Source organism: Mercenaria mercenaria, chromosome 15, assembly GCF_021730395.1.
Source record: "Mercenaria mercenaria strain notata chromosome 15, MADL_Memer_1, whole genome shotgun sequence".
Lineage (NCBI taxonomy): Eukaryota > Metazoa > Mollusca > Bivalvia > Venerida > Veneridae > Mercenaria > Mercenaria mercenaria.
The window spans coordinates 32,246,091-32,266,944 of NC_069375.1; the positions used below are offsets into that span (position 1 = coordinate 32,246,091).

Genomic DNA, 20,854 nt, shown 5'->3' on the forward strand with positions numbered 1-20,854 from the left:
GAAATTGTATTTAAAAAGCTTTTTCTCGTGTTATTGAAATATTTTAGGAGACATCTTATTCATATGCTACGACGGAGGTAATGGGTCAATTTATCAACGGTAAATGTACAAATTGCTTTTATGGTTTTTAATAAATACAGATGTCAGAAATTTGACATCTTAACGTCTATGTATATACGTTGGACACAAGTAAACATCTATTTGTCTAAAATCTTCATTCGACACATTTTGTTATACTTCAAGTATTTAAGGCAAAATATGACAATGTATAATCCAAGCTTTAATAAAATACACTTTTTGATGATTTTAACCGTACTTCAGATGGATGTCGCAGAATCCTTAAGGAAATGTGAGTACATAAAAATATCATTTTGTCGCAAAAAGGGAATATTACATTCACAAAAACAAATGCTATGATACTAGGATAAAGTGATAGTCGGGGTTAAAGATAATCTGTCTTTGGAATTTGTATTAATTCGTGTAAAGATTCATTTACACGGGAACTGAATTTAATAAATAAAATCTTTTTTTTTTTCGTTTCTATACTTAAACATTAGCAAATACAACCGACGTTGTTGAGAACATTTGTTTTCAACGATATAAGTAAATAAAAGAATGATTGAAAATGAATACTGATGACGGTGCTCGTGATCACTGACATGGAATTAAATATCCGGCTATAAAGGCTAGGTCAAGGTCGTAACACTTACGTTTTGAGGTAAGTCCCGAAACTTTAGCATCTGACCAATTGACTGAACTGTATTAGAAACTTGGATCCTGGTTTTACTGCAGTACCCCAGTCTCACAAGAACACATGCAAACACATTTTTTTTTTAGTTGTGGACGTTATGGTGTAAATCCACGTTGCAAAAGTGTGAAATAGTTGGCAGCGCTTTTGAACTGCAAAGACGGTATTTTATTTTAAATTTTACTTACTTGTCACAGACAGAAGACGTAAGTTACAAGTTGCCAATATTTATAAGACTCTGCTTTTCAGTCTATATGGAAGATGATTGCACAGCACATATCGACATGGAGTCGGCAGCAATTTCCGCCGGCAGATTATCCGTGACCCGACGATCCAGATACCGCAGTACCTTACGGTGCCACGTAACTATAAAAGCACCAGTTGACAGGAAAATCGTGGTCGTTTTCAGGTAAACAGAGAGGAGCAGATTTTGCCAAAAAAATCACAAAAACAATAAATAACCATGGAATCAGTTTTGCCTCTGTGTGTGATTATAGACAAAGTTCTATATACTTTTATGTAATGATCAGTGAATGCTTGACTACTGCAACCAATATGCCATGCTTTATTAACTTTGACTGCTTACATCTGAAAACATTTTTTGTTTGTTTCATGTACATTTTAGAGAAATGGACATTGAGTGGGAACCAAACTGCGACGATGATTTTGTGAGCTTACATGACGGTCCAAACACCACTGCAGCAATCTTGCGCGGTAAGTACCATTTCTTAGTATTCCACCGTGAACCGATATTTTTGGTTAAGTTAAAAGCTAAATTATTTTCTTCAAATAAGATCAAAATGCACACCAGCGATAAAAATCAAATACACGAGTTTACTTGTTTTTTCAAACTTTATACGCGTGCCTACTAGTATATTTCAGCAACCAAACCGGTACACCCGTTCTGGCGCTCATCCATGTGTTGAAATAACTCGTAGCCAGACTCTTTTGTTTTTTGTTGTGTTAAAATGTATGTACTATTGTGTGTATCTTTGAAATAGAGCAATAAAATTTGATTAAACAAAATCCATGTGTAAACATTTTGTAGTATTTACATCAGTATTTTAGGTACACAACCACGGATGTGCGGCCACACAATACCTCCTGGCGACTACGTTACCACAGGACATCAGCTGACTGTGATGTTCCAAAGTGATGTGTATAAACAAGACAACGGGTTCGAGATCGTCTTTACATCTTTTCACACAGGTAGGAATTTCCCAAAAAATAAGTTGTAAAATACGTCTTTGGCAGACACAGTGTGAGCTTATAAATATCTCGTGTTTGATTCTAAGGCTAGGACTGTAAGGTTTCCGTGATTATATTAAAGTCTTCCAAATTCGACAGATGTTAAGAAATTGTCAGTTTATTGCGAATGATAATTCTAGCGTAAATCCTGCTTTCATAAACGCATCAAAAACGATTCTGTTATTTTTCTTTTTTACTCTGCTTCTTCTTTTTTTAATCACATCTATTTCTAATAATATAGTCATTTATAATAAATAATGAATACTGAAGATTAATCAAGAATGTAGTTTTTCAATATTGGAAAGAAATAACTGTCACTGATGTATTTGTTGTAAATGTACTGTACCTATCTGGAAATAAATATAAATAAATAAATAAATAATAATAAAAAAAAAACCGATTCCGAAAATATTAAGACGTTTAAATCACGATTCTAGTGTAAACTTGTTTAAAGCTTTAAGAGTGGTCTTTGACCTCTAATAAGGAGCCCCCTTTGTGCGAGATTCAAGCTCCAGCAATGTTGCTTTCTTGCTTTTACAGCTCAATCTTGTTTCGTGGACGAGTTTATGTGTAGTAATAAACGATGTATAGCTTCTTCCCTTCATTGTAACAACTTTAACAACTGCGGGGACGAATCCGATGAATGCGAGGTAAACTGATCTAAATAATCATGTAACGAATTTGGATCTCTCTTTGAAATTAAGTCTGTCAGCATTTTGGATTTCCTCATACATAGGGAGAACATAGACAAAAAAAACAAAACAAAACAAATTAGAATTATAAAGAGCTATAATTTTCTTTTCCAAGCGTTATATATAGGCCTAAACAGCATTTAAGAGAGCTTGATCATCTGCCAACAGACATCCTTTTCACCTTCCGAAAGAGACCATTAGATACAATAGCATCTCTTATAACTAAGGTAAAATATGACTTGTCAAAGAATTTCAACTTGACCAGTTATGCAAGAATTGCACTCAAGCTGTTACTTGGCTGAATATTAAAAGTAGAGCATTTTTGATGATAGAAATAGGATATTTTCCAATGACTTAATTTGTCACTCTTGCTGTCTCACGTGACTATGACCCATTTGTGTGGATGTTTTTAATCAGGTTGATACAGAGGTTGTTGTGGCAATCGTGCTGAGCGTGTTTCTGCTGACTGTTGTTGGTGTTGGTGCGATACTTCTCTATAGGAAACGAAACAGAAAACACGGGCGTCAGGTATGTCCAGTAGAGGGCTCTAGCCAGCTACCTTTCACAAGTTTTGTTGGAATTTGGGGGAATCTTCTAGTTGTTTATTCTCCATGAATAACTGCCACTTGGGTCTCCATTTGATAAAAAATTCTAAACGTGTTTAAGAAATGGCCAGTGAACATTTATTTATAACAAAATTTTAAGAGGTCGGCTGATATGTTTGACGACCATTCATTTTCCAGACAAGTGTAGAAATAGTACCTATAGATAAAAAGATATTTTAAAGGTACATTGAAATCATACATGCAAGACACAACTACAATCAGCAAGTGAAATTAACATTTATCACCAGTTCTTTTTCTTGAATTTGGAAAGAGCTGCACTTCGCAGGATTCTATTACATCTAATTCCTACGTCAGGGTCAACATACACATTTTTGGGGTTCTACTTATTCCAACAATTTTACGATACACACGACATAAGAGAAATATTCAAATTAATTTCGCAGTTGCTACAGGTTTTAACGTTTACTAAATAACATTCTGCACTTGCCTCAAAAAACCTGAGCAGGAAAATAATATATCACTCGGGTTACTCCCTCGTAATACAGTCCCTTTTAATCTGAACTCCAAAAAATTATTTTATTCAACAACTAATCACTGTTTTGTGATATATAATTTCTTAAATGACAAGAAGGCGGTTTTAATATTGCAAACAAAGTTGTAAGTGGTTAAGGTTTCGGCCGTTCAACCCGAGGAATGTGGGTTCGTGCCCTACTGGGGTCACGATCATGCCTTCTAATAAGACACCAGTATTGTTTTTTCCAGGAAGCGGACTCGAGAGTGGTTACAATAAGTTTGAAGCTTTCACCACAATCGAGCTAAATAAATTCGTTTAAACTAAAACAAGCTAAGTAACTACAGGAAGCAGCTAGATTTACATAATTAGCAGAACTAGAATCTAGATCTACTTTTTATTTTGCAGAGGCAACAGGATTTAAAAGCAGCAATTGTTGAAGTATCGAAGTTGAGCAAGGGTCTTGAATCAGTTGAAATTCACCCTTGTGAGGCCTGTTCTATAAAGATTGTGTCTGCCGAGAAAAAGAAGAGAATGGCCGGACAGGCCCGGCAATTGGAAGGAAACCAAAACGAGGCTTACCAGGAAGAATACGTTGCTGGGATGTCGCGCGTCTATAAAGAGACACTCGGGGCACGCTTTTCTGAAACCAGCTATAGGGCTTCCATTTGATAGCCTTATTCAAACAATTTCCATTCATTTACAATACAGCAGTTTACTTTTATAATATTATCCAACATCACATTTCATTTTCAATGTTCACTTTGTTTGCCTGGATGCAGACGAGTTCATGTTGAGTGCATGACCTATGTACATTTGTTCTAATATGGACGTACGTACAGGTACTTTTATACTAGACTGTAAATTTCATGTTTGGGAAAAAATAAAATGCAAGGCCTGTAAATTTAGATAATGGCCAAGGATTCAACTTTCTTTTTCATAAATGTTCTGTCCTATCTTGATTAATATTCACAACCATTTTAAATTTTGGAGTTCACTGGTCTGCCTACACCGGCCAATCAAAGGCAAAAAAGTTCATATAAATGAAGCCATTAATCAAATATTGAAGAAAATATGACAAAAATTAATATCAGTTTAAATAATTTAATCTTTCAAAATTTCATTTCTTCGAAAATAAAATTAACTAGATATACTGTAATAATACATGATTTTTGAATAATTTAAACATAGAAAATCATCCTGTAAAAACTGGGTGTAAGATAATTTCTATTTAGACCCAGGAAATAATAACCAAAACGACATTTAAAACACACTTCTCCGCCAAGTACAAGTAACTAGCACCAAGGTTCAGTTCTGGAAGTTTAGCCTGTATCAAGACCAAGTCTCAGCTTGGTATCGTTTATCTTGGTCCATTTTCTTTATAAAGTTCTGAGCTTCATCCTCTGATAAATGTCCATATTGCATTATCACATTTTTGACCGAGTCTCTCACTGCATCGGGCATATTCTTCGCATTTCTGTAGAAAAAAAAACAAACATTATAATTAATATCGTTATCAAATCTGTATTGAGCAGATCCTTTAGAAGCACATCCAACAATATAATAGCAAACTTACTGTTCAAAGTCAAGCTGCGTTTAAATTCAAACAACATCATTTATGCATGTCCTGAAATATATTTGATGCCTCTTAAATACTTCCATAATCCTAGCCTATCCTCATAGGGTTGTTTAGGAATACAGAACTTCCGGAATCCTAGAACCGGAGGCTAGGATTACAGTTCCGTAATCGTAGCCACTGCCTAAATTCAAATTAATAAAACTGACAACTAATTTCAACATTGTGACTTCTCATTAAACCTGGTTAATTTTGGGAGATAATTATGAACCAGAAATGTGTCCATCAGACATGGATGCCCTTGCTATGCCATGTAAGGAAAAAGAAAAGAAGTTATATACTACATTAAAAATCCATGTAGGGGTAATCCAAATCGTATAAGTCCCCCAATTTTAATGGCAGTGGGCAAAAATAACTTTTATATAAAGTTTTCATACAAATTCATGCAAGTTGTTACAGGGTATTAATTTATCATTTTTTTATAATCTACAATGTGTGTGTGTGTGTGTTCGGGTTTAACGTCTTTTTCCACAATTGTTTTCAGTCATATAAATGACGTCACGGTGTCTAATTGTAGCAGTGAGAACAATGCCCAACTATATAGTGCTGCCTCACTGAAATATCATGCCATCAACATGTGACATGATACCCCACCAGTCACATTATACTGACAAGTCCTAGTGCTTTACAACTAGGCTACCGAGGCAATAATCTTCAATTTAAACAAAGGAAAACAAACTGAATATAAAACAAAAAATTATATAATTCTTACCCAGCTATGAAGAAGCAGGCATTTTGTTTAAGGAGGTTCCACAAAGCTTCTCTACTGTCTCTTATAGCATGCTGGACATAATATCTATCAGCATCCTGAAATTAAATGTATGAAATACTGTAGAAATAGTCAGGTTAAATGTTTAAAAATTCAGATTTTTTTTTTGTATTGTACTATAATGTATTCTGTTTAGAAAAATATGTACCATAACTTGTAATTTGGAAATAGATTGTAATTAAAATTAGTAAAAGACTGATAGAGTCATTTTAATAGATACATTTTCTTTACAATTTATGATTTTTTAAAAAAAAAAAGCAGACATTGTGATTAACTTATATTTTTTTCCATTTTTTTAATGTAATTATCTGAAAATATGATCTATCAAACTAAACAACAAGAGGACCATGATGGTCCTGAATCGCTCACCTCTTCCCACATGACCCAGTTTTGAATATGACGTCGTTCTTTCTATTATTTGACATAGTGACCTAGTTTTTGAGCTCATGTGACCCAGTTTTGAATTTGACCTAGATATTATCAAGATAAAAATTCTGACCAATTTTCATGAAGATCCATTGAAAAATATGTCCTCTAGAGAGGTCACAAGGTTTTTCTATTATCTGACCTATTGACCTAGTTTTCGAAGGTACGTGACCCTGTTTTGAAATTTACCTAGATATCATCAAGGTGAACATTCTCACTAATTTTCATGAAGATTTCATGAAAAATATGGCCTCTAGAGAGGTCACAAGGTTTTTCTATTTTTATACCTACTGGCCTAGTTTTTGACCGCACGTGACCCAGTTTCGAACCTGTCCTAGATATCATCAAGGTGAACATTCAAATCAATTTTCATGAAGATCCATTGAAAAATATGGCCTCTAGAGAGGTCAAAAGATTTTAATAATTTTAGGCCTACTGACCTAGTTTTTGACCACAGTTGACCCAGTTTCAAACTTGACCTAGATATCATCAAGATGAACATTCAGACCAACTTTCATACAGATCCCATGAAAAGTATGGCCTCTAGAGAGGTCACAAGGTTTTTTTATTATTTGACCTACTGACCTAGTTTTTTAAGGCACATGACCCAGGTTCAAACTTGACCTAGATATCATCAAGGTGAACATTCTGACCAACTTTCATGAAGATCCATTCAAGGGTATGGCTTCTAGAGAGGTCACAAGGTTTTTCTATTTCAAGACCTACTGACCTAGTTTTTGATCGCAGTTGACCCAGTTTCAAACTTGACCTCTATATCATCTAGATAAACATTCAGACCAACTTTCATACAGATTCCATGAAAAATATGGCCTCTAGAGAGGTCACAATGTTTTTTTCATTATTTGACCTGCTGACCTAGTTTTTGGCGGCACGTGACCCACTTACGAACTTGACCTAGATATCATCAAGATGAACATTCAGACCAATTTTTATGGAGATCCATTCACAAGTATGGCCTTTAGAGAGGTCACTAGGTTTTTCTATTTTTAGACCTACTGACCTAGTTTTTGACCGCACATGACCCTGTTTCAAACTTGACCTAGATATCATCAAGATGAACATTAAGACCAACTTTCATACAGATCCCATGAAAAATACGGCCTTAAGAGGGGTCACAAGGTTTTTCTATTATTTGACCTACTGACCTAGTTTTTGAAGGCACGTGGCCCAGTTTCGAATTTGACTTAGATATCATCAAGGTGAACGTTCTGACCAATTTTCATGAAGATCTTGTGAAATATATGGCCTCTAGAGAGGTCACAAGGTTTTTCTATTTTAAGATCTACTGACCTAGTTTTTGACCGCACGTGACCCAGTTTCGAACTTGACCTAGATATCATCAAGGTGAACATTCAGACCAACTTTCATACAGATCCCATGAAAAATATGGCCTTTTGAGAGGTCACAAGGTTTTTCTATTATTTGACCTACTGACCTACTTTTTGAAGGCACGTGACCCAGTTTCGAACTTGACTTAGATATCATCAAGGTGAACGTTGTGACCAATTTTCATGAAGATCTTGTGAAATATATGGCCTCTAGAGAGGTCACAAGGTTTATCTATTTTTAGACCTACTGACCTAGTTTTTGAAGGCACGTGACCCAGTTTCGAACTTGACCTAGATATCATCAAGGTGAACATTCTGACCAACTTTCATAAAGATCCCACAAAAAATGTGACCTCTAGAGTGGTCACAAGCAAAAGTTTACGGACGGACGCACGGACGGACGACGGACGCTGCGCGATCACAAAAGCTCACCTTGTCACTATGTGACAGGTGAGCTAAAAACAGCAACTCCTTGTAAAGCTAATTTTTACATTGTATGCCAAGACCTTATTATTCCCTTTCAACAAGATGGTCATGCATTGTTTAATCTTAGACAAAGCTCTTACCTTATTCACCCAAGAGAGTGCTCTTCCCTCAATGACCCTAGAGAAAGCTTTTACCTCATTATCCATAGAGAATGATTTTACCTTTAATAAAATTAACCTTGGAGAAAGCTCTTTCCTCATAAACCCTAGAGAAAGCTCTTACCTCATTATCCTTGAGAATGCTCTTACCTTCTTAGCCCTAGAGAAAGCTCTTACTTCATTATCCCTAGAGAACACTCTCACCTTATCAACCCTAGAGAAAGCTCTCACCTCATTAACCCTAGAGAGAGCTCTTACCTCATTATTCCTAGAGAATGCTCTTGCCTTATAAACCCTAGAAAGCGCTTTTACTTCATTTTCCCTTGAGAAAGCTCTTACCTTATTAACTCTAGAGAAAGCTCTTACCTCATTAACCCTTAAGAAAGCTCTTACCTCATTAACCTTTGAGAAAGCTCTTACCTCATTTTCCCTTGAGAAAGCTCTTACCTTATTAACTCTAGAAAAAGCTCTTACCTCATTAACCCTTGAGAAAGCTCTTACCTCATTTTCCCTTGAGAAAGCTCTTACCTTATTAACTCTAGCGAAAGTTCTTACTTCATTAACCCTTGAGAAAGCTCTTACCTTATTAACCTTTGAGAAAGCTCTTACCTTATTAACTCTAGAGAAAGCTCTTACCTCATTAACTCTAGAGAAAGCTCTTACCTTATTAACTCTAGAGAAAGCTCTTACCTTATTAACTCTAGAGAAAGCTCTTACCTTATTAACCCTTGAGAAAGCTCTTACCTTATTAACTCTAGAGAAAGCTCTTACCTTATTAACTCTAGAGAAAGCTCTTACTTCATTCACCTTTGAGAAAGCTCTTACCTCATTAACCTTTGAGAAAGCTCTTACTTCATTTTCCCTAGAGAACACTCTCACCTTATCAACCCTAGAGAAAGCTCTTACCTCATTAACCCTAGAGAGAGCTCTTACCTCATTATTCCTAGAGAATGCTCTTGCCTTATAAACCCTACAAAGTGCTTTTACCTCATTTTCCCTTGAGAAAGATCTTACCTTAGTAACTCTAGAGAAAGCTCTTACTTCATTAACCCTTGAGAAAGCTCTTACCTCATTAACCCTTGAGAAAGCTCTTACCTCATTTTCCCTTGAGAAAGCTCTTACCTTATTAACTCTAGAGAAAGCTCTTACTTCATTAACCCTTGAGAAAGCTCTTACCTCATTAACCTTTGAGAAAGCTCTTACCTTATTAACTCTAGAGAAAGCTCTTACCTTATTAACTCTAGAGAAAGCTCTTACCTTATAACTCTAGAGAAAGCTCTTACCTTATTAACCCTTGAGAAAGCTCTTACCTTATTAACTCTAGAGAAAGCTCTTAACTTATTAACTCTAGAGAAAGCTCTTACCTTAATAACTCTAGAGAAAGCTCTTACTTCATTAACCTTTGAGAAAGCTCTTACCTCATTAACCTTTGAGAAAGCTCTTACCTCATTTTCCCTTGAGAAAGCTCTTACCTCATTAACCCTTGAGAAAGCTCTTACCTCATTAACTCTAGAGAAAGCTCTTACTTCATTAACCCTTGAGAAAGCTCTTACCTCATTAACCCTTGAGAAAGCTCTTACCTTATTAACTCTAGAGAAAGCTCTTACCTTATTAACTCTAGAGAAAGCTCTTACCTTATTAACTCTAGAGAAAGCTCTTACCTTATTAACTCTAGAGAAAGCTCTTACCTTATTAACTCTAGAGAAAGCTCTTACCTTAATAACTCTAGAGAAAGCTCTTACTTCATTAACCCTTGAGAAAGCTCTTACCTCATTAACCTTTGAGAAAGCTCTTACCTCATTAACCCTTGAGAATGCTCTTGCCTTCTTATCTCTAGAGAAAGCTCTTACCTCATTAACCCTTGAGAAAGCTCTTACCTCATTAACTCTTGAGAAAGCTCTTACCTCATTAACCTTTGAGAAAGCTCTTACCTTATTAACTCTAGAGAAAGCTCTTACCTTATTAACTCTAGAGAAAGCTCTTACCTTATTAACTCTAGAGAAAGCTCTTACCTTATTAACCCATTGAGAATGCTCTTACCTTATTAACTCTAAGGAAAGCTCTTACCTTAATAACTCTAGAGAAAGCTCTTACCTTAATAACTCTAGAGAAAGCTCTTACTTCATTAACCTTTGAGAAAGCTCTTACCTCATTAACCCTTGAGAAAGCTCTTACCTCATTACCCATTGAGAATGCTCTTACCTTATTAACTCTAGAGAAAGCTCTTACCTTAATAACTCTAGAGAAAGCTCTTACTTCATTAACATTTGAGAAAGCTGTTACCTCATTAACCTCTGAGAAAGCTCTTACCTCATTTTCCCTTGAGAAAGCTCTTACCTCATTAACCCTTGAGAAAGCTCTTACCTCATTTTCCCTTGAGAAAGCTCTTACCTCATTAACCCTTGAGAAAGCTCTTACCTCATTAACCTTTGAGAAAGCTCTTACCTCATTAACCTTTGAGAAAGCTCTTACCTCATTTTCCCTTGAGAAAGCTCTTACCTCATTTTCCCTTGAGAAAGCTCTTACCTCATTAACCCTTGAGAAAGCTCTTACCTCATTTTCCCTTGAGAAAGCTCTTACCTTATTAACTCTAGAAAAAGCTCTTACTTCATTAACCCTTGAGAAAGCTCTTACCTTATTAACCTTTGAGAAAGCTCTTACCTCATTACCCCTTGAGAAAGCTCTTACCTTATTAACTCTAGAAAAAGCTCTTACTTCATTAACCCTTGAGAAAGCTCTTACCTTATTAACCTTTGAGAAAGCTCTTACCTCATTTTCCCTTGAGAAAGCTCTTACCTCATTTTCCCTTGAGAAAGCTCTTACCTCATTAACCCTTGAGAAAGCTCTTACCTCATTTTCCCTTGAGAAAGCTCTTACCTTATTAACTCTAGAAAAAGCTCTTACTTCATTAACCCTTGAGAAAGCTCTTACCTTATTAACCTTTGAGAAAGCTCTTACCTCATTACCCCTTGAGAATGCTCTTGCCTTATCTCTAGAGAAAGGTCTTACCTTATTATCCCTAGATAACGCCTTTGCCTTTCCAACCCTAAAGAAAGCTCTTACCTTGTTAGCCCTAAAGAAAACTCTTACCTCATTATCCCTAGAGAATGTTCTTACCTCATTAACCCTAGAGAAACTCTTTCCTCATTAACCCTAGAGAAAGATCTTACCTCATTATCCCTAGAAAAAGCTGTATGTAACTGTAACAATCCCTGATCTTTATACTCTTTCCACTGTGATTGGAAGTAGAAATCCTTCATACTGTATCTGCAGCCAAAATAAAGTTCTGATCCTGGAGGACAAAACAATATAACATACACTTTAAACAGAGTCTCTGCAGACATATACAAATCATGGTAACAGTTTTTAACAGGAGGGTCATGATGACCCTGGATCGCTAACCTGAGTAATATCAGCTATGCGTTTCAAATGTCAACATAATGCTAAAATATTAAAAGGTTGGTCAGTAGGTCACATTCATCCTCACTGAGTCTGTTTTAAGATTGGTGTGCAAAACTGTATATGTCATCCAAATTTCAAAGCTGTATCTAAAAAACAAAAAAGTAGGTCAGTAGGTAAAAGTCAAGTGACTCCTAATTACTTGGGGTCATTCAGTAATTGTAATTAAACAGTTTATGAAATATGAAATATGAACAGATAATTTTTTTAAGTATTTTTTCCTACATAACTCATATAATAAGTAACCCTGGAGCAGGGCCTCTTTTCACCCTAGGAGCATAATTTGACCAATCTTGTTAGAAAACCACTAAGCAATGCTACATACCAAATATCAAAGGCCTACGCCTTGAACTTTCACACAAGAAGATTTTAATTTTTTTGCCAATATAAGTCTATGTAGAACTTGTAATGACCGGCTCTGGTACTCTTTTCACCCCAGAGTAACGATTTGAATAAATTTGTTAGAGGCAATGCTACATACCAAATATCAAAGACCTAGGTCTTGAAGTTTCAGACAAGAAGATTTTTAAAGTATTTTCCTATAAAATGTAAAACTTGGGACCCCCGGGCCAGGGCCTCTTTTCATCCCAGGGGCATAATTTGAACAACCTTCATAGAGGACCATTAGATGATGTCACCTGCAAAATATCAAAGCTCTATGCTTTGCAGTTTTGGACAAGAAGATTTTTTAAATGTTTCCTTTCGGTTGCCATGGCAACCAGAGTTCTGCATGGATTTCAATTCTTTGGGCAATTTTGAAAGGGAACCACCCAAGGACCATTCCTGTAAAGTTTAGTGTAAATCTGTCCAGTAGTTTTGAAGATGAAGACTTTCTTAAGAAATTGTTGACACACGACACAAGGCGGACATCGAGCGACCACAAAGCTAACCTTTGGCTCAAGTGAGCTAAAAACACATCTTAAATTGGCTCAGAATTGCTTTAAATCTAACGTGATGCATAAGACTGTGTAAGCAACATGTTTAACCTTTACCCTGCTGAACTTCTAAAATGGACCTGTCTGTCATTCAATATTGGCAGTACCATTTATCATTTGAACGGGTGTTCACTGAAAATTTACTGACTGAATAGTGAACAGTGCAGAACATGATCAGCCTGCACTGAGGTGCAGCTCATGCATGTGTAGGCTGATCTTGGTATGCACTGGTCACACAGGCAAAATAACTTGCCACCAGCAGGCTAAAGGTTAAGGGTCAAAGTTTAAATTTAATACTGATGACAGATTCAACTGCACAATTTTTTTTATATGGAATTGGTTAATCAAAGGTGTCAGTAGTATCTGTTCAGTTCTCTAAGCTGAAGTACAGCAGTGCATAGGTAAAGCACCAGACTCTTGATTTGTATATTCCAGGTTCAAGTACCAGTGACAGTGAAATTGGATGACAATCTCTAACAATAAAATGAGTACTGGCCAGAACTCCATGAATCTGTCATCAACAAGAGTTAATTTAAAGTGTGAGAACTTTCTTTACAATGGATATAAAATAAACGGATTGAAACTAATCTGAAGTTACCGCACCATAAGAGCAAGTGTATGTTCAAGCAATATAGTACAATATAAAAATGAACTTCTCACTATGTACCTTGTGTGCAGGTTTATGGAGAAAAACTTGGCAAGTTGATATTACTTACCAGAAATATTTTCTGATACTCTATCTTCTATAAAACTTCTAAAAGGAGCAACCCCAGTACCTGCAATAAACATTTATTTACAGATTCTGTGTCAGCCCATCTTGCCTCAGTTGTTCAGTGTTACTTAAATAGCAAATCTCATAACTGTGTTTAGTTTTTTGTTCTGTCTCAAAACTACTTGATTGCTCGAATGTTTAGTGGTATCCACATTCCACCATTATTTCTTTAAAAAAAAAAAAAAGATCTGAGACTATTCATCTACAAGTAAAGTCCGACACCTTGACATGAAAATGGTTTTAAATTTTTTTTATAAAAGTTATAAAGTTGTCATGAATCAACCAGCCTATCAACACCAGGAACACATGACACATGCAAAGGTCTGTATCTAAGTAATACCCCTGATAATCTGTTACTGTATGTTTATTATCTGACTTATAACTAAAGCAGTTCTCAAATACTGTGCAGATTTTCATTACCAGGGTCCAAGAGTGTAAAAACCTGAAGTCTGAGACCAGTCTAAGAAGGCAAGCATGCCATTGGTCAAATTGGAGGCTGTGCTCAGAATCGACCAATCAGATGCTGGAGTTTTGAGACTGGGCTTCAAACTTAACTTTCTAACCTGCGACCCAGAAACTGCTTAAAGCATCTAACTTTATTATCATTTTAAGTCAATGCAAATTCTTTAGACTAAATAGAACTGATTTTTTCACCTGGACCAACCATAATTACAGGTGTCTTATGGTCAGTAGGGAATTTTATTGTCCCCTTTTTAACCCACACAGGAACATGTGGCCCTAGTGCAGGATCAAGTTCAGCAAGCCATGTAGAACATACACCTCTCCTCGGAGCCTTTATCCTTGTCTGGTACTTAACAACAGCCACTAGCAGCTGGATTTCCCCTGGATGTGCCTGCAAACACAAAACTAAAATATGACTGTTAAAATTCATTAACTAAAATCATTGTGCTAAAGTTTTGTAGAAAATCAGTAGACAACAGTTTTTGCTGTATGCCTGACTGATAGTCAGTCAATAGTCTGCACATTACCCTTTGACTCAACAGGTTTCTTTCAGAAGCTAAAGGCAAAGGTTTAAGTTTTATTTTGTGTGTCCTGCAATGTTAAAGAAAATGAATGACTTTCTAGGGCAAGTCAAAGCTATTACTCAGTAAAATTTTAACCAGTAGACTGCAGTCAACAATACTGCAACAACCAGGAAGTGTTTGTTGTGTGTTGTGAAGAGGCTATTGCTTTTATTTAGTTTTATTTACTAAGAATTAAGTGTAATGTGAAAGAACACATCAAACAGGATAATTTCACATTGTCCTGGCCAAAAGATTTAGTAAAGGGCATTTAGCTGAATCAAGTGGCAATCTGCCCTGTAAAATCGTACCAGGCATTGCCATTACTTGTAGACAGGTCCTGATAACAACATATTGACTTGACAAACCAAGTTTGCATGGACATTCCTCATCATATAGAAGACAAGGTTGACATTAAATTTAGTCTGAGTATTTCTTCATTGAAAGTAATCAACTCAATATTTACCTTCAAGAATCATAAAAATTGTCTTTCTGTTGACTTCTGTGGTTGACATAACAAATTATTTAATAAAATAATGTAATGTGAAAAGACACTGGCTGGAAATTAATGTCTGGCTACACAATTGAAAATGACATTCATTGGTGCTTTTAATAATGATCCAGTGTTTGGCATGTTAAAGAACCAGGGTTAAGTTTCAAAAATTGAGCATCGTTAGCTTTATACATTATCTCCTAAACTCTGAAATGATTAAAACTCATATGGAGATGTTGCCCCTTAGGTTAAGTAGTTGCAATTACAAATAATTACAAGTAAAGCAAATTCGATGAATTGGTATCCCCCGCTGAGAGGGTTTGTGGTGAGGAATGGCAAAAAATATATCCGGCAAAAAGTTAAGGATGTTACTAAGAAGCAAACAATTTCATTAGTCAAAATCAATTTAACAGAAAATGAATGCTTTTGTTTTTGTTTTTTGGGGGGGGGGGGGTGGAATGTGCATGATCGGGGTGGTGGGCATGACTGGGTGGAGGAGTGAGGTGGGGGAATGGTACAACTTTGCATGTTGATAAATATTCATGGGTTTTGAACAAAGGAATGAAAAAAAATTTTTTTGGGGTGGGGGTGGAGGTGGGGGAGGCGTTGTGACCAAGGCAAGGTGGTGATCAGGTGTGGGTACACAACTTCACATTTTCATAATAAATGTTCATGGAAAAGAATGAAAGAAGTTTAATGAAATTCTACCAATTGGTTGGTTTGTTATGTACAAATCTGTGGATTTTTAAACAATTAAAGGGCAAAAACTCTAAGGAAAATTGACCAATTAAAAAAAATAAAAACGAAGGGCATCATCGAAGTATGTTGGTTCATATTTATTTCAAGTTTCATGAAATTCTACCAGCTAGTTACTGAGAAATGGCTGCAGACGTGGATTTTTCATTAAATCAAGGGCAATAACTCTAAGGGAAATTGACCAATCCAAAAAAAACTTGACGGGCATCATCGCAGTATGTTGGTTCATGTTTATTTCAAGTTTTATGAAATTCTACCTGCTAGTTACTGAGAAATGGCTGCGGACGGATGGACGGACAAAGCCATTTTAATACCCCACTCCCGATTTCATCGGCGGGGGATAATAAAATACATGTAAAAAAGACAGGAAATACCTTCAAAGAAGAAGCTATAGAGAATGATCTGGGTTGAAGTACAGGTATCACATCAAAGAAGTACTCCATTGGAATGCTGGCACTTGCGTTGGGGAAATCATGGAGAACCTGAAAAAGTAAGCTAGATCATAAAACTTATATTCATTTACAATACATGTGTCTGCATGCCACTTGGATACACAAACTACTTTATAGAAAAAAAAAAAAGATTTCATGAACTTTAACAATCTTTACATAATATTTGCATATGTACTTATATCAAAGGCACTGGTGGGCAGAACCACCAGCCTTCTATAAGCCAGCTTGATGGCCTTGTTGCATGAAGATTACTACACCCCCAGCAAGGTTTCAAACCCACATCCTCAGCATCCCACCAAATGTTATTTTGAACCACACCATGAGAAAACCAAAATACTGGCTTTGCGACCCGCATGGATCCAGACCAGCCTGTGCATCTGCGCAGTCTGGTCAGGATCCATGCTGTTCGCTTTCAAAGTCAATTGCAATTAGAGAAACCATTAGCGAACAGCATGGATTCTGACCAGACTGCGCGGATGCGCAGGCTGGTCTGGATCCATGCTGGTTTCAAAACCACTATGTTGGTTTTCTCATGGCGCTGCTCATTTAATGCTTGAAAAGGCACCACAGAAATAAAACCATAAAAATTCTGATAATATTTATTTATTTGGGTTTTATGGCACACCAACACAGTATAGGTTAAATGGTGCCAAACAGGACTACAAATTTTGGTTCCACATCTCATTTACATCGAAATAAAAACATGAGGTATGGAATCTAAATTTGCATACCTGCTGGAATCACAGAGTTACTGCAAAACAAAGTGTTAAGACCCTATTAGTCGCCTCTTACGATCATGTAAGGTTAAGGCAGTGGTTCAAATTCTTTTCATACAAAGATCGTCCCAGAACCACATGGGGCAAATTCTGATAATAAGATGAATTCTTAAAATGACTGGATTTCAAAGTTGGTTATTAAGTAATGCAAGTGCTAAAATTATCCAATTATCTGAATATCTACTTGGAACAAAAAAAGAATAGAAACAAAAAAATAATGTAAAGTAACCACAAACTAATCATGATTACAGTCTATTTTTGCTTGTAATAGATTAAGTTATTATTAAAATAATAAAAAAATTCCTGATTAATGATTAAATCGGATTACTGAAAAATATAAATCGATTATTCATCATTATAATGATTATTTTTACTGATTAATTCATGTCTAATGTATTATCATATCATATAATATTGTGACTGGATGGGACTATGAGTACAAGTGAACAATGGTATTTAATCAATTATAGTTAGAATGAATGAAACTGGACTGTAAACACTGACATAAAACAAACCTCAAGCAAGGTCCTCCTCACTCTGTTGCAGTATGAAAACAATTCATCCTGAAAATACACAGGCTAAATCAACATCACTTCTATCTTACTCGTAGATACATTTATTTTTTTTTGCTGGGTTTTACATTGCACTGACACATATATAGGTCATATGCTGACTTTCCAGCTTCGATGGTGGAGGAAGACCCAAGGTGCCCCTCTGTGCATTATTTCATCACCAGCAAGCTCCTGGGTAGAACCATCGACTTTCCAAAAGCCAGCTGGAAGGCTTCCTCACATGAAGAATTCAACGTCCTTGGTGACGCTAGAACCCACACTGATGTGTGGCAAGTGATTTAAAGTCAGGGACTTTCACCACTCGGCCATGGTGGTCCACAGACAACAAAGTCATATGTGGGTTGAAGGACTACTAGAATCTTTCACTAGTTACTCGTGCAAATTGGAATAGTTGGCTCTGGGGTAATGGTTTTTAGACAGTTAAGATGCTCTTCCAAGTTGAAGCATAAACAATTACTAGAGAGCCAGATATTCCCATCTGCAACCACAGCTAGTAATAGATACTGTCTTACTTCATATCATATTGTACATTACACCTGGCAACAGAAGAAACAAGATTAATGCCTTTTTTAAAGCATTATTTACTTTTAGTAACAAATAAACTACACATTTATTCATAATTGTAGTCTGATATGACATCTTTTACAAATACAAAAGTCATATGGCACCCCAGGGTGTAATACGAGTTTTGTCAGCACCGGTGAAAACACTACAATAGTCAGCGTGATATGCAATTTTAAATATCAGCAATGCATGTAAAAATACTGTTTTGTTTTGTTTGGGTCATTGCAAATGTTTTCCTCAAATTTTGTCTTCAATGTTTACATATCAAATTATCAAGACATTTATACATTTTGCTCGCATGCTAAGATTTAAACAAGAGTGCCAGAATGTCACAATATACGCCCTTCGCAGCAAATTTCTTTACACTAGCACCTGTATTTGCAAATGGAATTTTAATTTTCTAGTTGTTTACAATATTTTTGTTTTTTTAGAAATTATTGTAATTCTTTTATTTTTTTAAGTCCACAAAAAAAATCCTTACCAGGTAGAGATACCTTAAAATACACCCAAAATTTGAAAGTAACATCAATGTTGTACCACAGAAAAGTGGTCTTGGTTTTTCCCTACGGTCAATTATAAAAAAGTTACAATGTAAGTTAATTATAGTAACAACTAAGGGAAGTTAATCTTTAAAGAGAAAAAAAAAAATTACAAGTCCATACAAAAATCCTTACCAAGTAGAGATAGCTCAAAATACACCTCAGAATTGGATGTAACATGCATGTTGTACTACAGAAAAGTGGTCTCGATTTTTCCCTACGACTTGTAATGAAAAAGTTACAATATAAGCTATTTATAGTAACAGCAAAGGGAAGTAATTCAAAAGAAGGGACCAGTGCATGACACTCCGTCTCATGATGGTGTACAATTGTGCCAAGTTACATCAAAATCCCTCTATACATGAAGAAGAAATGCTCCGGACAAAGTCTTCATTCTAGTATCCTTGACCTCTAAGTGTGACCTTGACCTTACCCCTAGGGACCTGGTTCTTGCGCATGTCACTCCGTCTCATGATGGTGAACAATTGTGCCAAGCTACATCAAAGTCCTTTCATGCATGAAGAAGATATGCTCTGGACAAAGTTTTCATTCTTGTACCCTTTGACCTCTAAGTGTGACCTTGACTTTAGACCTAGGGACCTGGTTCTTGCGCATGACACTCCGTCTCATTGTGGTGAACAACTGTGCCAAGCTACATCAAAATCCTTCCATGCATGAAGAAGATATGCTCCGGACAAAGTCATTCTTGAATTTTTCATTCTTGTATCCTTTGGCCTGTAAGTGTGACCTTGACCTTAGACCTAGGGACCTGGTTTTTGCGCATGACACTCCGTCTCATGATGATGAACAATTGTGCCAACTTTCATCAAAATCCCTCCATGCATGAAGAAGATAAGCTCCAGACAAAGTCATTCTTGAATTTGACCTTTGACCTCCAAGTGTGACCTTGACCTTAGAGCTAGGGACCTGGTTCTTGCGCATGACACTCCGTCTCATGATGGTGAACAACTGTGCCAAGTTTAATCAAAATCCTTCCATGCATGTAGAAGATATGCTCCGGACAAGGTCTGTGGACGCCGCCCGCCCGCCCATCCGCCCGCCAGGGGCGTTCCCGTAATACGTCCCGTTTTTCAAATGGGCGTATAAAAAAGTTAAAAATAATAATGCATATTTTCGATTCAAGTCTGCTTCTTTTGATGTTACAAGCAAGTGGAATGAAAACCAAAATCTTAATTTGGGCCGTGCCATGAGAAAACCAACATAGTGGGTTTGCGACCAGCATGGATCCAGACCAGACAGCGCATCCGCGCAGTCTGGTCTGGATCCATGCTGGTCGCAAACCCACTATGTTGGTTTTCTCATGGCACGGTTCATTTATTTATTACAACCTGTCCTTCTGAAGATGTGAATTCCTCAAGTTTTTCTTGTTCTCTCTCTTCCTCAGCAAAGTACAGCAGCATTTCAAAAAATGATCGCCGAGGTACACAGTTGATATCGTAGTAGTTTTCAACAATGTATCTAATAGTACATGGCTGTGGTATTCTGGGTAAACTTGCTTCTGTAAAAAAGAATCTGTATGTTTATAAGCTGACACTATCAGTGTTGAACGTATGCTTAGACCAGGATAAAGCTGGAAAATATGTAATTTGGGCCATTTAGGGCTTTTTCTCAAAATACTTACTTGCTATCAAAGTAAAATTTAGAAAGTTTTGTGTGATCATTCTTTAAGGAGTCTGAACAATAGTGGATGTAAATGTCTCGTTCAGATTTAAGCATCAATAATGGGTAGGAACAGCCTTTTTAAGTTTTTTAATAAAATCACCAAGATATCATAAATTTACAGCTTCCAGAAACTCATCATAACTGTATCCAAATATTCATAATTTATGCAATACTTATAACTTGTTGCCAAATTAAGCAACTAACAGCAGTCTTTAATTTGACAATCCAAACTTCAGCACAACTGATAATACTAGTATCTGTTGGTAACTGTATGATTTGTTCTGTAAGTGTAACAATAGTGA

The 20,854-nt window shown here is 36.2% G+C and overlaps 2 protein-coding genes across 6 annotated transcripts in view; one reads left to right on the forward strand and one right to left on the reverse strand.

The window, feature by feature from the left end:
• Positions 1-1,003: 1,003 nt before the first annotated feature.
• LOC123560919 (uncharacterized) lies at positions 1,004-4,575 on the forward strand. The gene is made up of 6 exons (XM_045353074.2): positions 1,004-1,157; positions 1,374-1,462; positions 1,817-1,957; positions 2,537-2,646; positions 3,106-3,216; positions 4,174-4,575. The coding sequence occupies exons 1-6, from the start codon at positions 1,033-1,035 to the stop codon at positions 4,435-4,437; spliced, it is 840 nt and encodes a 279-aa protein (XP_045209009.2). The 5' UTR covers positions 1,004-1,032; the 3' UTR covers positions 4,438-4,575.
• Positions 4,576-4,855: 280 nt separating this feature from the next.
• LOC123552495 (NADPH-dependent diflavin oxidoreductase 1-like) overlaps positions 4,856-20,854 on the reverse strand; it is a 288,089-nt gene continuing 272,090 nt past the window's right edge. For all 5 annotated transcript variants that reach the window (XM_053524930.1, XM_053524931.1, XM_053524929.1 and 2 more), the window contains 8 exons: positions 20,219-20,388; positions 17,710-17,757; positions 16,341-16,448; positions 14,350-14,548; positions 13,640-13,699; positions 11,700-11,821; positions 6,114-6,208; positions 4,856-5,242 (listed from right to left, as the gene is read on the reverse strand). In XM_053524930.1, coding sequence (XP_053380905.1) covers positions 5,098-5,242; positions 6,114-6,208; positions 11,700-11,821; positions 13,640-13,699; positions 14,350-14,548; positions 16,341-16,448; positions 17,710-17,757; positions 20,219-20,388 — 947 coding nt within the window. In that variant the 3' untranslated portion in view covers positions 4,856-5,097. The remainder of the gene's footprint in view (positions 5,243-6,113; positions 6,209-11,699; positions 11,822-13,639; positions 13,700-14,349; positions 14,549-16,340; positions 16,449-17,709; positions 17,758-20,218; positions 20,389-20,854) is intronic.

What these genes read in the sequence shown, in the direction of transcription:
- LOC123560919 (XM_045353074.2), top strand. Translation starts at nt 1,033, where the DNA reads ATGGAGTCGGCAGCAATTTCCGCCGGCAGATTATCCGTGACCCGACGA. An exon ending in AAAATCGTGGTCGTTTTCAG is followed by an intron (nt 1,158 to 1,373) that starts GTAAACAGAGAG and finishes TGTACATTTTAG; the next exon opens with AGAAATGGACATTGAGTGGG. An exon ending in ACGAATCCGATGAATGCGAG is followed by an intron (nt 2,647 to 3,105) that starts GTAAACTGATCT and finishes GTTTTTAATCAG; the next exon opens with GTTGATACAGAGGTTGTTGT.